At 48.9% G+C, this 15,442-nt stretch overlaps 1 protein-coding gene across 3 annotated transcripts in view; it reads left to right on the top strand.

Moving 5' to 3' along the window:
- Positions 1-15,442, top strand: part of LOC124035464 (nuclear receptor ROR-alpha A-like) — a 380,116-nt gene that overhangs the window by 185,379 nt on the left and 179,295 nt on the right. For 2 of the 3 annotated variants that reach the window (XM_046348918.1, XM_046348916.1), the window contains exon 2: positions 1,566-1,595. The exons of the other annotated variant lie outside the window; for it this stretch is intronic. In XM_046348918.1, coding sequence (XP_046204874.1) covers positions 1,566-1,595 — 30 coding nt within the window. The remainder of the gene's footprint in view (positions 1-1,565; positions 1,596-15,442) is intronic. 3 annotated transcript variants of the gene reach the window in all.

The raw sequence follows: 15,442 nt of genomic DNA, 5'->3' as shown, positions 1-15,442 counted from the left end.
TCCTAGAGACCTTTGGAGAGGGGTCAAACAGACGGACAGACTCCTCTCTCCCCTCAGGTTGAGTTGGGATCCTAGAGGCCTTTTTGGAGAGGGGTCAAACGGACAGACAGACTTCTCCCCTCAGGTTGAGTCAGTTGGGATCCTAGAGGCCTTTGGAGAGGGGTCAAACAGACAGACATACTTAATCCTCAGGTTGAGTTGGGTTGGGATCCTAGAGACCTTTTGGAGAGGAGTCAAACAGACAGACAGACTCCTCTCTCCCCTCAGGTTGAGTTGGGTTGGGATCCTAGAGACCTTTTGGAGAGGGGTCAAACAGACAGACAGACTCCTCTCTCCCCTCAGGTTGAGTTGGGTTGGGATCCTAGAGACCTTTTGGAGAGGGGTCAAACAGACAGACAGACTCCTCTCTCCCCTCAGGTTGAGTTGGGTTGGGATCCTAGAGACCTTTTGGAGAGGGGTCAAACAGACAGACAGACTCCTCTCTCCCCTCAGGTTGAGTTGGGTTGGGATCCTAGAGGCCTTTTGGAGAGGGGTCAAACAGACAGACAGACTCCTCTCTCCCCTCAGGTTGAGTTGGGTTGGGATCCTAGAGACCTTTTGGAGAGGGGTCAAACAGACAGACAGACTCCTCTCTCCCCTCAGGTTGAGTTGGGTTGGGATCCTAGAGACCTTTTGGAGAGGGGTCAAACAGACAGACAGACTCCTCTCTCCCCTCAGGTTGAGTTGGGTTGGGATCCTAGAGGCCTTTTGGAGAGGGGTCAAACAGACAGACAGACTCCTCTCTCCCCTCAGGTTGAGTTGGGTTGGGATCCTAGAGACCTTTTGGAGAGGGGTCAAACAGACAGACAGACAGACTCCTCTCTGTCCTCAGGTTGAGTTGGGATCCTAGAGGCCTTTTGGAGAGGGGTCAAACAGACAGACAGACTCCTCTCTCCCCTCAGGTTGAGTTGGGTTGGGATCCTAGAGGCCTTTTGGAGAGGGGTCAAACAGACAGACAGACTCCTCTCTCCCCTCAGGTTGAGTTGGGTTGGGATCCTAGAGACCTTTTGGAGAGGGGTCAAACAGACAGACAGACTCCTCTCTCCCCTCAGGTTGAGTTGGGTTGGGATCCTAGAGGCCTTTTGGAGAGGGGTCAAACAGACAGACAGACTCCTCTCTCCCCTCAGGTTGAGTTGGGTTGGGATCCTAGAGGCCTTTTGGAGAGGGGTCAAACAGACAGACAGACAGACTCCTCTCTCCCCTCAGGTTGAGTTGGGTTGGGATCCTAGAGACCTTTTGGAGAGGGGTCAAACAGACAGACAGACAGACTCCTCTCCCCCTCAGGTTGAGTTGGGTTGGGATCCTAGAGACCTTTTGGAGAGGGGTCAAACGGACAGACAGACTCCTCTCTCCTCTCAGGTTGAGTTGGGATCCTAGAGGCCTTTTGGAGAGGAGTCAAACAGCCAGACAGACTCCTCTCTCCCCTCAGTCGTTCCCTTCCCGTATTAAAGTGGTCTGGAGCAGAAACACAGAGTGGATGTCATTGAGTGATTATCTAACGGCTGGTCTCTTCCTGTTTCTCTCAGGGTCGGCAGCAGCGAAGAAGACACATACATGTAAGTGTCTAGAAGTTATTTTTCTACAAATGATACAGTCCACTGTGGCTGGAATGAAGAACAGCTTCTGTCCTTAAAACAATACCACTGATAAACAGCTTCTGTCCTTAAAACAATACCACTGATAAACAGCTGACAGAACAGCTTCTGTCCTTAAAACAATACCACTGATAAACAGCTTCAGAACAGCTTCTGTCCTTAAAACAATACCACTGATAAACAGCTTCTGTCCTTAAAACAATACCACTGATAAACAGCTTCTGTCCTCAAAACAATACCACTGATAAACAGCTTCTGTCCTCAAAACAATACCACTGATAAACAGCTTCTGTCCTCAAAACAATACCACTGATAAACAGCTTCTGTCCTCAAAACAATACCACTGATAAACAGCTGACAGAACAGCTTCTGTCCTTAAAACAATACCACTGATAAACAGCTGACAGAACAGCTTCAGTCCTCAAAACAATACCACTGATAAACAGCTGACAGAACAGCTTCTGTCCTTAAAACAATACCACTGATAAACAGCTTCTGTCCTTAAAACAATACCACTGATAAACAGCTTCAGAACATCTTCTCAAAACAATACCACTGATAAACAGACTGACAGCTTCTGTCCTTAAAACAATACCACTGATAAACAGCTTCTGTCCTTAAAACAATACCACTGATAAACAGCTTCTGTCCTTAAAACAATACCACATTCTATGCAGACTGACAGGGGTCCTACACACACTGTCTCTATGCAGACTGACAGGGTCCTACACACACTGTCTCTATGCAGACTGACAGGGTCCTAAACACACTGTCTCTATGCAGACTGACAGGGTCCTAAACACACTGTCTCTATGCAGACTGACAGGGTCCTACACACACTGTCTCTATGCAGACTGACAGGGGTCCTACACACACTGTCTCTATGCAGACTGACAGGGTCCTACACACTGTCTCTATGCAGACTGACATTGTCCTACATACTGTCTCTATGCAGACTGACAGGGTCCTACACACACTGTCTCTATGCAGACTGACAGGGTCCTACACACACTGTCTCTATGCAGACTGACAGGGTCCTACACACTGTCTCTATGCAGACTGACAGGGTCCTACACACTGTCTCTATGCAGACTGACAGGGTCCTACTTACTGTCTCTATGCAGACTGACATGGGTCCTACACACTGTCTCTATGCAGACTGACAGGAGTCCTACACACACTGTCTCTATGCAGACTGACAGGAGTTCTACACACACTGTCTCTATGCAGACTGACAGGGTCCTAGAGACTGTCTCTATGCAGACTGACAGGGGTCCTACACACACTGGCAGAGGGGGTCCTACACACTGTCTCTATGCAGACTGACAGGGTCCTACACACTGTCTCTATGCAGACTGACAGGGGTCCTACACACACTGTCTCTAGGGAGACTGAGGGGTCCTACACACTGTCTCTATGCAGACTGACAGGGTCCTACAGGCAGACTGACAGGGTCCTACACACTGTCTCTATGCAGACTGACAGGGGTCCTACACACTGTCTCTATCAGACTGAAGGAGTCCTACACACACTGTCTCTATGCAGACTGACAGGGTCCTACACACTGTCTCTATGCAACTGACAGGGTCCTAGTCTCTATGCAGACTGACAGGGGTCCTTCCCCTGATCACTGAGCTCTCTATGCAGACTGATAGGGGTCCTTCCACTGTCTCTATGCAGATGGACAGGGCTAGTCAATATGCAGACTGGCAGGGGTCCTCACACACTTCCTATGCAGACTGATCAAGGGTCCTAGAGCTCTAGCAGACTACAGGGTCCTACACACACTGTCTCTATGCAGACTGACTCCTTCCCACTGATCAAGAAGAGCTAGTCAATATGGCAGTATGACCTCTCCTTGCCCTGATCAAGAAGAGGGGCTGGAGGGAATGGGGTGGAGGGAGAGAGGACCTCTGGAGGGAGAGAGGGAGGGGCTTCCCGTGATCAGAAGGGAGCTGGAGGGAATAGGGAGAGAGGGAGGGGTGGAGGAGAGAGGAGGGGAGGGTTAGCAGGGAGGGGAGGGATGGATAGAGGGCCCTGGTCAAAAGTATTGCACTGACCAAGAAGTTAGCTAGTCAATATGGCCCTGAGTATGACCTCTCTTCCCTGATCAAGAAGAGCTAGTCAATAAGGCAGTATGACCTCTACTTCCCCTGATCAAGAAGAGCTAGTCAATAAGGCAGTATGACCTCTACTTCCCCTGATCAAGAAGAGCTAGTCAATAAGGCAGTATGACCTCGTGGTAGATGGTTGATTCAGTGTGAATAATAATGACTGCTGTTGTGAAACAATATAGTTCCTGGTATTCTGTGAGAATGTTCTGTTGAACAGAGAGCATATTGGGTAAAGCAACACTACCGTTATAATATGCTGAAGGTTTTTCTCCAGATATTGAGTTCAGCAGTCCAGTTGTTTCCATTGTGTGGTTTCTCTACAGGGGATAATCTCTCAGTAAGTAGTGTAGGATCCTCCTCCTCCAATCCTCTTTCTGCTGTGGTTCTTCCAGTAGTGTAGGACCCTCCTCCTCCAATCCTCTTTCTGCTGTGGTTCTTCCAGTAGTGTAGGACCCTCGTCCTCCAATCCTCTTTCTGCTGTGGTTCATCCAGTAGTGTAGGACCCTCCTCCTCCAATCCTCTTTCTGCTGTGGTTCATCCAGTAGTGTAGGACCCTCCTCCTCCAATCCTCTTTCTGCTGTGGTTCTTCCAGTAGTGTAGGACCCTCGTCCTCCAATCCTCTGTCTGCTGTGGTTCATCCAGTAGTGTAGGACCCTCCTCCTCCAATCCTCTTTCTGCTGTGGTTCATCCAGTAGTGTAGGACCCTCCTCCTCCAATCCTCTTTCTGCTGTGGTTCATCCAGTAGTGTAGGACCCTCCTCCTCCAATCCTCTTTCTGCTGTGGTTCATCCAGTAGTGTAGGACCCTCCTCCTCCAATCCTCTTTCTGCTGTGGTTCATCCAGTAGTGTAGGACCCTCCTCCTCCAATCCTCTTTCTGCTGTGGTTCATCCAGTAGTGTAGGACCCTCCTCCTCCAATCCTCTTTCTGCTGTGGTTCATCCAGTAGTGTAGGACCCTCCTCCTCCAATCCTCTTTCTGCTGTGGTTCATCCAGTAGTGTAGGACCCTCCTCCTCCAATCCTCTTTCTGCTGTGGTTCATCCAGTAGTGTAGGACCCTCCTCCTCCAATCCTCTTTCTGCTGTGGTTCATCCAGTAGTGTAGGACCCTCCTCCTCCAATCCTCTTTCTGCTGTGGTTCATCCAGTAGTGTAGGACCTTCAGTCTGTGATGGCACATCCTGTCTTGTTTTGTAAACGGTTTAGGGAACATATTGGAACGTGGAGATTTTGGAAGGCTCCTGCAACATAATGTTTTTGGTCCTGTACTGTTGGTGTTGAAACAGAACAGGCCAACCAATGGCCTCTTGAGCTGAAATGACATTAGTCATCTGTGATTGGTGGTGGGGCAGGGGTACATGTTGTCATCCATGTAACAAATGTAATAATGTGTGTCGTTCCATTTCCCGTTGGGCATCGCCACGGTAACAAGCTAAAACCACATAGACGTCCTTTGTTTCATTGGGTCTTGTGTAAGGCGTTCGATTTCTAAGGTCTTTTTTTTTTTACCCCTGTCTAATATTACCCGAGTGACTCTCACGACTGGAAGCTAAACTACAGAGGATATTTTCCCCCCATTATCCCTGGCTTCAACATGTCTCCTCCTCGACCTTCAGTATCAGTCTCCCTGGCTTCAACATGTCTCCTCCTGTACCTTCAGTATCAGTCTGCCTGGCTTCAACATGTCTCCTCCTGTACCTTCAGTATCAGTCTCCCTGGCTTCAACATGTCTCCTCCTGTACCTTCAGTATCAGTCTCCCTGGCTTCAACATGTCTCCTCCTGTACCTTCAGTATCAGTCTGCCTGGCTTCAACATGTCTCCTCCTGTACCTTCAGTATCAGTCTGCCTGGCTTCAACATGTCTCCTCCTGTACCTTCAGTATCAGTCTGCCTGGCTTCAACATGTCTCCTCCTGTACCTTCAGTATCAGTCTCCCTGGCTTCAACATGTCTCCTCCTTAGGAAGAGAATATGTCCCTGTTTATATTGATATTTTACTTGGCATTCATACACTTATGCACGCAGACTCTCTCACACAAACACACACATACATACGCACACACACACACACTCGCACACACATATATACATGCCCGCATGCGCGCACACACTCGCACGCACACACACACACACACACACACAGAGGGGTTTTATAATAGAGAGACAGAGAGAGAGAGAGAGACGCAGAGAGAGACATTAACAACCAGCAGTAGATTAGGGTCCAGAACCAGTAGATTAGGGTCCAGAACCAGTAGATTAGGGTCCAGAACCAGTAGATTAGGGTCCAGAACCAGTAGATTAGGGTCCAGAACCAGTAGATTAGAGTCCAGAACCAGTAGATTAGGGTCCAGAACCAGTAGATTAGGGTCCTTGAGCATCATTGACACCCACCAGTAGATTAGGGTCCAGAACCAGTAGATTAGGGTCCAGAACCAGTAGATTAGGGTCCAGAACCAGTAGATTAGGGTCCAGAACCAGTAGATTAGAGTCCAGAACCAGTAGATTAGGGTCCAGAACCAGTAGATTAGGGTCCTTGAGCATCATTGACACCCACCAGTAGATTAGGGTCCAGAACCAGTAGATTATGGTCATTGAGCCTCATTGACACCCAGCAGTAGATTAGGGTCCAGAACCTGTAGATTAGGGTCCAGAACCTGTAGATTAGGGTCCAGAACCAGTAGATTAGGGTCCAGAACCTGTAGATAAGGGCACAGAGTGATTAAGAACAAAGTGGTCGACCCTAGATCAGGTTCCAGAACCAGTAGATTAGGGCCCAGAACCAGTAGATTAGGGTCCAGAACCAGTAGATTAGGGCCCAGAACCAGTAGATTAGGGTCCAGAACCAGTAGATTAGGGTCCAGAACCAGTAGATTAGGGTCCAGAACCAGTAGATTAGGGTCCAGAACCAGTAGATTAGGGCCCAGAACCAGTAGATTAGGGTCCAGAACCAGTAGATTATGGTCCAGAACCAGTAGATTAGAGTCCTTGAGCATCATTGACACCCACCAGTAGATTAGGGTCCAAAACCAGTGGATTAGAGTCCAGAACCAGTAGATTAGGGTTCAGAACCAGTGGATTATGGTCCTTGAGCATCATTGACACCCAGCAGTAGATTAGGGTCCAGAACCAGTAGATTAGAGTCCTTGAGCATCATTGACACACACCAGTAGATTAGGGTCCAAAACCAGTAGATTAGAGTCCAGAACCAGTAGATTAGGGTCCAGAACCAGTGGATTATGGTCCTTTAGCATCATTGACACCCACCAGTAGATTAGGGTCCCGAACCAGTATATTAGGGTCCAGAACCAGTAGATTAGGGTCCAGAGTGATTAAGAACGAGGTGGTCTGGAGGCAGGGATAAATCACACATTAAAATCAAACTCATTACTACCCTGATGTCAGGGATTGCAGAAAGATACCAAATCAAAAATGATGTAATGATAGTAATGTACTGTTTTCTAGCAATCACTCATTATTGCTTACTTTTTGGTTTCGCTAAAACCACTGCTTCCCGACAAATAACCACTGATACCACACGTCCACATTACACTGAGTGGACAAAACATTAGGAACACCTGCTCTTTCCATGACATAGACTGACCAGGCTATGATCCCTTATTGATGTCTCTTGTTAAATCCACTTCAAATCAGTGTAGATGAAGGGGAGGAGTCAGGTTAAAGATGAAGGGGAGGAGTCAGGTTAAAGATGAAGGGGAGGAGTCAGGTTAAAGATGAAGGGGAGGGGTCAGGTTAAAGATGAAGGGGAGGAGTCAGGTTAAAGGTGAAGGGGAGGAGTCAGGTTAAAGATGAAGGGGAGGAGTCAGGTTAAAGATGAAGGGGAGGAGTCAGGTTAAAGATGAAGGGGAGGAGTCAGGTTAAAGATGAAGGGGAGGAGTCAGGTTAAAGAAGGATTTTTAAGCCTTGAGACAATTGAGACGTGGATTGTGTATGTGGGCCATTCAGAGGGTGAACGGACAAGACTACATATTTAAGGGATGTTGAACGGGTTCTGGTAGTTGGGGCCTGTTTGAGTGTGTCAATAACTGCAATGCTGCTGTTTTTAATACCCACAACAGTTTCCTGTGTGTATGTAGAGTGATCTACCACCCCAAAGGACATCCAGCCAACTTGACACAACTGTGGGATGCATTGGAGTCAACATCGACCATGCATCCCTGTGGAACTCAATAGTAGGATGGTGTTCCTAATGTTTTGTCCACTCGGTGTATATTAGATATGAACATTAGGGTTGTGACATTATCACGTATCATCATGTAAGTGGGCAGCTGACGGGGAAACAAGCATGGCGTTTTGAGTCCGTTTCCGCGGTAACGTGAACTGTTGACAGCGTGATTAAACTGCGTTGCTCCTCGCTGAAAAACAAGCAAGGTGTTGTAGCAAACGAGTCTCCCCTTCCTGCAGCAGCAGCACATGCAGTCATCTAACATTCATGACCGTCACAATCCCTAATGACCATATCATGAATATTATAACAATTCTCCTTTGTTCTTAGCCTTGTACTCCCCAGCATTGTAGCGATGCTCTCAGCCTCTGAGATAACTGCCATGTATCTCTCCCTGCCTGTGGGAGATGGGGGCTGAGGGTATGGACTGTGATAACCAGAGAGATCTGGGGGGAACTAAGGGAAGGGTAGGGAGGTTAGGGAGGACACAGACTGGGGAGCCCCTGGGGAATAGTGGAGTGGGGGGGGTCTCCTCTGATGATCTAGCAGGCTGGGGGTGGAGGGAGGGGATGAGAGTGGGGGTAGTAAGCCTCCCCCCGCACATACTCTGCCTACCATGCCCACATTGCCAGTCAGCCAGTCAGTCAGCCAGTCAGCCAGTCAGCCAGCCAGCCAGGCAGCCAGCCAGCCAGCCAGCCAGCCAGCCAGCCAGCCAGCCAGCCAGCCAGTCAGTCAGCCAGTCAGCTAATCAGTCAGCCAGCCAGTTAGCCAGTCAGTCAGCCAGTCAGCTAATCAGTCAGCCAGCTAGTCAGCTAATCAGTCAGCCAGTCAGCTAATCAGCCAGCCAGCCAGTCAGTCAGACAGCCAGTCAGCTAATCAGTCAGCCAGTCAGCTAATCAGTCAGCCAGTCAGCCAGCCAGCCAGCCAGTCAGCCAGCCAGCCAGTCAGCTAATCCGTCAGCCACTCAGCTAATCAGTCAGTCAGTCAGTCAGCCAGCCAGTCAGTAATTCAGCCAGTCAGCTAATCAGTCAATCAGCCAGTCAGTCAGACAGACAGTCAGACAGTCAGTCAGCCAGTCAGTCAGACAGTCAGTCAGTCAGTCAGTCAGTCAGTCAGCCAGTCAGCTAATCAGTCAATCAGCCAGCCAGTCAGTCAGCTAGTCAGTCAGTCAGCCAGTCAGTCAGCTAATCAGTCAGCGAGCCAGTCAGCTAATCAGTCAGCCAGTCAGTCAGCTAATCAGTCAGCCAGCCAGTCAGCTAATCAGTCAGTCAGTCAGTCAGTCAGTCAGTCAGTCAGTCAGTCAGTCAGACAGTCAGACAGTCAGACAGTCAGCCAGCCAGTCAGCTAATCAGTCAGCCAGTCAGTCAGCTAATCAGTCAGCCAGCCAGTCAGCTAATCAGTCAGTCAGTCAGTCAGTCAGTCAGTCAGTCAGCCAGTCAGCTAATCAGTCAATCAGCCAGCCAGTCAGTCAGCTAGTCAGTCAGTCAGCCAGTCAGTCAGCTAATCAGTCAGCCAGCCAGTCAGCTAATCAGTCAGCCAGTCAGTCAGCTAATCAGTCAGCCAGCCAGTCAGCTAATCAGTCAGTCAGTCAGTCAGTCAGTCAGTCAGTCAGTCAGTCAGTCAGTCAGTCAGTCAGTCAGCTAATCAGTCAGCCAGCCAGTCAGCTAATCAGTCAGTCAGTCAGTCAGTCAGACAGTCAGTCAGCCAACTCAAAGGCTCTGTTTAATAGAGCTCATTGTGTTTATGATCTTAATCAGTTCATTCTGAATAAACACAATGAGCTCTATTACCACCCTGCATCCCACTGCTGGCTTGCTTCTGAAGCTAAGCAGGGTTGGTCCTGGTCGGTCCCTGGATGGGAGACCAGATGCTGCTGGCTTGCTTCTGAAGCTAAGCAGGGTTGGTCCTAGTCGGTCCCTGGATGGGAGACCAGATGCTGCCCTGTGTAGGGTGCCGTCTTTCGGCTGGGACGTTAAACGGGTGTCCTGACTCTCTGTGGTCACTAAAGAGCCCATGGTACTTATCATATGAGTAGGGGTGTTAACCCTGGTGGCCTGACTCTCTGTGGTCACTAAAGAGCCCATGGTACTTATCATATGAGTAGGGGTGTTAACCCTGGTGTCCTGACTCTCTGTGGTCACTAAAGAGCCCATGGTACTTATCATATGAGTAGGGGTGTTAACCCTGGTGTCCTGACTCTCTGTGGTCACTAAAGAGCCCATGGTACTTATCATATGAGTAGGGGTGTTAACCCTGGTGTCCTGACTCTCTGTGGTCACTAAAGAGCCCATGGTACTTATCATATGAGTAGGGGTGTTAACCCTGGTGTCCTGACTCTCTGTGGTCACTAAACAGCCCATGGTACTTATCATATGAGTAGGGGTGTTAACCCTGGTGTCCTGACTCTCTGTGGTCACTAAAGAGCCCATGGTACTTATCATATGAGTAGGGGTGTTAACCCTGGTGTCCTGACTCTCTGTGGTCACTAAAGAGCCCATGGTACTTATCATATGAGTAGGGGTGTTAACCCTGGTGTCCTGACTCTCTGTGGTCACTAAAGAGCCCATGGTACTTATCATATGAGTAGGGGTGTTAACCCTGGTGTCCTGACTCTCTGTGGTCACTAAAGAGCCCATGGTACTTATCATATGAGTAGGGGTGTTAACCCTGGTGTCCTGACTCTCTGTGGTCACTAAAGAGCCCATGGTACTTATCATATGAGTAGGGGTGTTAACCCTGGTGGCCTGACTCTCTGTGGTCACTAAAGAGCCCATGGTACTTATCATATGAGTAGGGGTGTTAACCCTGGTGTCCTGACTCTCTGTGGTCACTAAAGAGCCCATGGTACTTATCATATGAGTAGGGGTGTTAACCCTGGTGTCCTGACTCTCTGTGGTCACTAAAGAGCCCATGGTACTTATCATATGAGTAGGGGTGTTAACCCTGGTGTCCTGACTAAATGCCCAAGCTGTACCTCATAGCATCACGGTCACCTAATCATCCCCAGCATGCAATTGGCTCATTCATCCCCCCTCCTCTACCCTGTAACAATTCCTCAGGTCGTTGTCTAATCATCCCTCCTCTCCCTTGTAACTATTCCTCAGGTTGTTGCTGTAAATGAGAATGTGTTTCTCAGTCAACTTACCTGGTAAAATAACGGTTCATTAAATAAGATGTTATTTTAAGATGTTATAAGATGTTTTTTTGTTTTTTTTTAATAAGATTGTTTACCTGAATGGGACTTGCAATGGTTTATAATTTGTCACGTTTCCTTGGAGCATACCCTTGGCCCGAGTCATACCAAAGACTGTAAAGATTTCCTGTCCAGGGGGTGTCCTGGAACATCAAGCTGTCTCACTACAGAAACAGGAGATAGACTAGTGTCCTGTCCAGGTGGTGTCCTGGTACATCAAGCTGAGTCACACTACAGCCTGGGGCTGGGCGAGGGTGTCTGATGGGGAAAGACCCGGAACAAGATCCGACACACCCAATGACCCCCAGGTTACATCACTGTTTTGCCCAAGAACATAGAGAGATGTGTTCATCTAATGTGACATCATATCCCTCCTAGAACCCCTGGACATCACAGCATGGTGTTGTCTGCAAATCGACCAGCCAGGGCTAGTCTACATCCTGCTCTCATCCTCTCCTTCCTCCCTCCCACTCCTCTCCTCTCTCCTCTCCTCCCTCCCCTGCACTCCTCTCCCCCCTCCTCTCCTCCCTCTCCTCCTCTCCTCCCTCCCTCCTCTCCTCCCTCTCCTCCCTCCCTCCTCTCCTTTCCTCTCCTCTCCTCTCCTCTCCCTCCTCCCCTCCCTCCCCTTCACTCCTCTGCCCCCTCCTCTCCTCTCCTCCCTCTCCTCCTCTCCTCCCTCCCCTCTCCTCTCCTCTGGTCTCCTCTCCTCTCCTCTCCTCTGGTCTCCTCTCCTCTCCTCTCCTCCTCACCTCCCCTCCTCTCCTTCCTCCTCTCCTCCCTCCCTCCCTCCCGTTTCCTCTCCTCCCTCCCCTCCTCTCCTCCTCACCTCCCCTCCTCTCCTTCCTCTTCTCCTCCCTTCTCTCCTCCTCCCCCTCTCATCTCCTCTCCTAAACTCCTCTCCTCCTCTCCTCCCTTCTCTCCTCCTCCCCCTCATCTCCTCTCCTCTCCTCTCCTCCCTCCTCACCTCCCCTCCTCTCCTTCCTCCTCTCCTCCCTCCCTCCCCCGTTTCCTCTCCTCCCTCCCTCCTCTCCTCCTCACCTCCCCTCCTCTCCTTCCTCCTCTCCTCCCTTCTCTCCTCCTCCCCCTCTCATCTCCTCTCCTAAACTCCTCTCCTCCTCTCCTCCCTTCTCTCCTCCTCCCCCTCATCTCCTCTCCTCTCCTCACCTCTCCTCTCCTCTCCTCTCCAGCCAGGTGCCAGAGTGAACAGGAGACTTTTAAAGTGGGCAATGGTGTCCATGATGAACCCTTTTCACTGACCTACCTAGTTACCTGGTTCCTCTCACTGACCTACCTAGTTACCTGGTTCCCCTCACTGACCTACCTAGTTACCTGGTTCCTCTCACTGACCTACCTAGTTACCTGGTTCCTCTCACTGACCTACCTAGTTACCTGGTTCATCTCACTGACCTTCAAAGCTTCCTGATTCTAAAGGTTCTTCAGAACAAACCGGACAGGTCTGCTCCTCAGTGGACCACATTAATACATGTAAACCGGTGTGAGCCGGCCGGGGTGGACAGGTTGCTAGGGCATGGAGATGAATCATCCCTTTACAGCTGTCATCATAAGTCAGGGTGAAGAGACGAGGTGGAGACGAGGAAGAGTATAGATGAAGGAGAGATGGAGAGGACAAGGAGGAGGAAGAGGAGAGATAGAGAGGAGGAAGAGGAGAGATGAAGGAGAGATGGAGATGACATGGAAGAGGAGAGATAAAGAGTAGGAAGAGTATAGATGAAGGAGAGGTGGAGAGGACAAGGAGGAAGAGGAGAGATAGAGAGGAGGAAGAGGAGAGATGAAGGAGAGATGTAGAGAACAAGGAGGAAGAGGAGAGATGGAGAGGACAAGGAGGAGGAAGAGGAGAGATGAAGAGGAGAGATGAAGGAGAGATGGAGAGGACATGGAAGAAGAGAGATAAAGAGTAGGAAGAGTATAGATGAAGGAGAGGTGGAGAGGACAAGGAGGAGGAAGAGGAGAGATGGAGAGGACAAGGAGGAGGAAGAGGAGAGATGGAAGAGGAGAGATGAAGGAGAGATGGAGATGACATGGAAGAGGAGAGATAAAGAGTAGGAAGAGTATAGATGAAGGAGAGGTGGAGAGGACAAGGAGGAAGAGGAGAGATGGAGAGGAGGAAGAGGAGAGATGAAGGAGAGATGTAGAGAACAAGAAGGAAGAGGAGAGATGGAGAGGACAAGGAGGAGGAAGAGGAGAGATGAAGAGGAGAGATGAAGGAGAGATGGAGAGGACATGGAAGAGGAGAGATAAAGAGTAGGAAGAGTATAGATGAAGGAGAGGTGGAGAGGACAAGGAGGAGGAAGAGGAGAGATAGAGAGGAAGAAGTGGAGGAAGAGAAGAACTAGAGAGGAGGAAAAGGACAGGAGGAAGAGGAGAGATGGGGGATAAAAACAGTCCTCTTCCCCCTCCATCTCTCCGTCTGGCAGGGAAGGGAGAGAGACGAGAAAGGGAGGGAGAGAGGAGAGAAATGGAGGGGAGGGAGAGAGGAGAGAAATGGAGGGAGAGAGAAGAGAAAGGGAGGGAGAGAGGAGAGAAATGGAGGGGGAGGGAGAAAGAAGAGAAAAGAAAAAGGGTGAGGGAGGGAGGGAGGGAGAGAGGAGAGAACGGGATGGGGAGAGGAGAGAAAGGGAGGGAGAGAGAAGAGAAAGGGAGGGAGAGAGGAGAAAAATGGAGGGGTAGGGAGAGAAAGAGAGGGGGGAGGACGAGGCATAATGGTGTTAGATATAGCATGTGTTGAATAGCCTGGAGATGGCCCCCCCATCTTGAACAGAAGGTGCTTTCTCCCTGGCGGTGGTCAGATGGTATGTTGTTTTTTTAATGGCCATAGCTAGCTAGCATAAGAACCCTCCACAGTATAATGAAATATGTATGGGAGTGAACAAGTCTGGTGGTCATGAATGACCTCACTATATAGAAGGTTAATAACGAGAGTCACTCGAGAATGCGCTCTAGAATTCACACTATAATTCACTATAGAATGCATTCTAGAATTCACACTATAATTCACTCTAGAATGCACGATAGAATTCACACTATAATTCACTCTGGAATGCACTCTAGAATTCACACTATAATTCACTGTAGAATGCATTGTAGAATTCACACTATAATTCACTCTAGAATGCACACTACAATCCACTCTGGAATGCACTCTAGAATTCACACTATAATCCACTCTGGAATGCACACTATAATTCAATCTGGAATGCACTCTAGAATGCATACTATAATTCACTCTAGAATGCACACTATAATTCACTCTGGAATGCACACTATAATTCACTCTGGAATGCACACTATAATTCACTCTAGAATGCACACTATAATTCACTCTAGAATGCACACTATAATTCACTCTGGAATGCACACTATAATTCACTCTAGAATGCACACTATAATTCACTCTAGAAGGCACACTATAATTCACTCTGGAATGCACACTATAATTCACTCTGGAATGCACACTATAATTCACTCTGGAATGCACTCGAGAATGCACACTATAATTCACTCTGGAATGCACACTATAATTCACTCTGGAATGCACTCGAGAATGCACACTATAATTCACTCTGGAATGCACTCGAGAATGCACACTATAATTCACTCTGGAATGCACTCTAGAATGCACACTATAATTCACTCTGGAATGCACTCGAGAATGCACACTATAATTCACTCTGGAATGCACTCTAGAATGCACACTATAATTCACTCTGGAATGCACACTATAATTCACTCTGGAATGCACTCGAGAATGCACACTATAATTCACTCTGGAATGCACTCGAGAATGCACACTATAATTCACTCTGGAATGCACTCTAGAATGCACACTATAATTCACTCTGGAATGCACACTATAATTCACTCTGGAATGCACACTATAATTCACTCTGGAATGCACTCGAGAATGCACACTATAATTCACTCTGGAATGCACTCGAGAATGCACACTATAATTCACTCTGGAATGCACACTATAATTCACTCTAGAATGCACACTATAATTCACTCTGGAATGCACTCGAGAATGCACACTATAATTCACTCTGGAATGCACTCTAGAATGCACACTATAATTCACTCTGGAATGCACACTATAATTCACTCTACCCAGCCCTCCTCTCTCTCTCAACCCAGCCCTCCTCTCCCTCTCTAACCAGCCCTCCTCTCCCTCTCTACCCAGCCCTCCTCTCCCTCTCTACCCAGTCCTCCTCTCCCTCTCTACCCATCTCTCCTCTCTGTCTCGACCCAGCCCTCCTCTCCCTCTCTACCCAGCCCTCCTCTCTGTCTTGACCCAGCCCTCCTCTCTC

The sequence above is a fragment of the Oncorhynchus gorbuscha genome, linkage group LG05 (assembly GCF_021184085.1).
Source record: "Oncorhynchus gorbuscha isolate QuinsamMale2020 ecotype Even-year linkage group LG05, OgorEven_v1.0, whole genome shotgun sequence".
NCBI lineage: Eukaryota > Metazoa > Chordata > Actinopteri > Salmoniformes > Salmonidae > Oncorhynchus > Oncorhynchus gorbuscha.
Note: the sequence above shows the minus strand (reverse complement) of the source record. Positions and strands in the feature narration are given on the sequence as shown.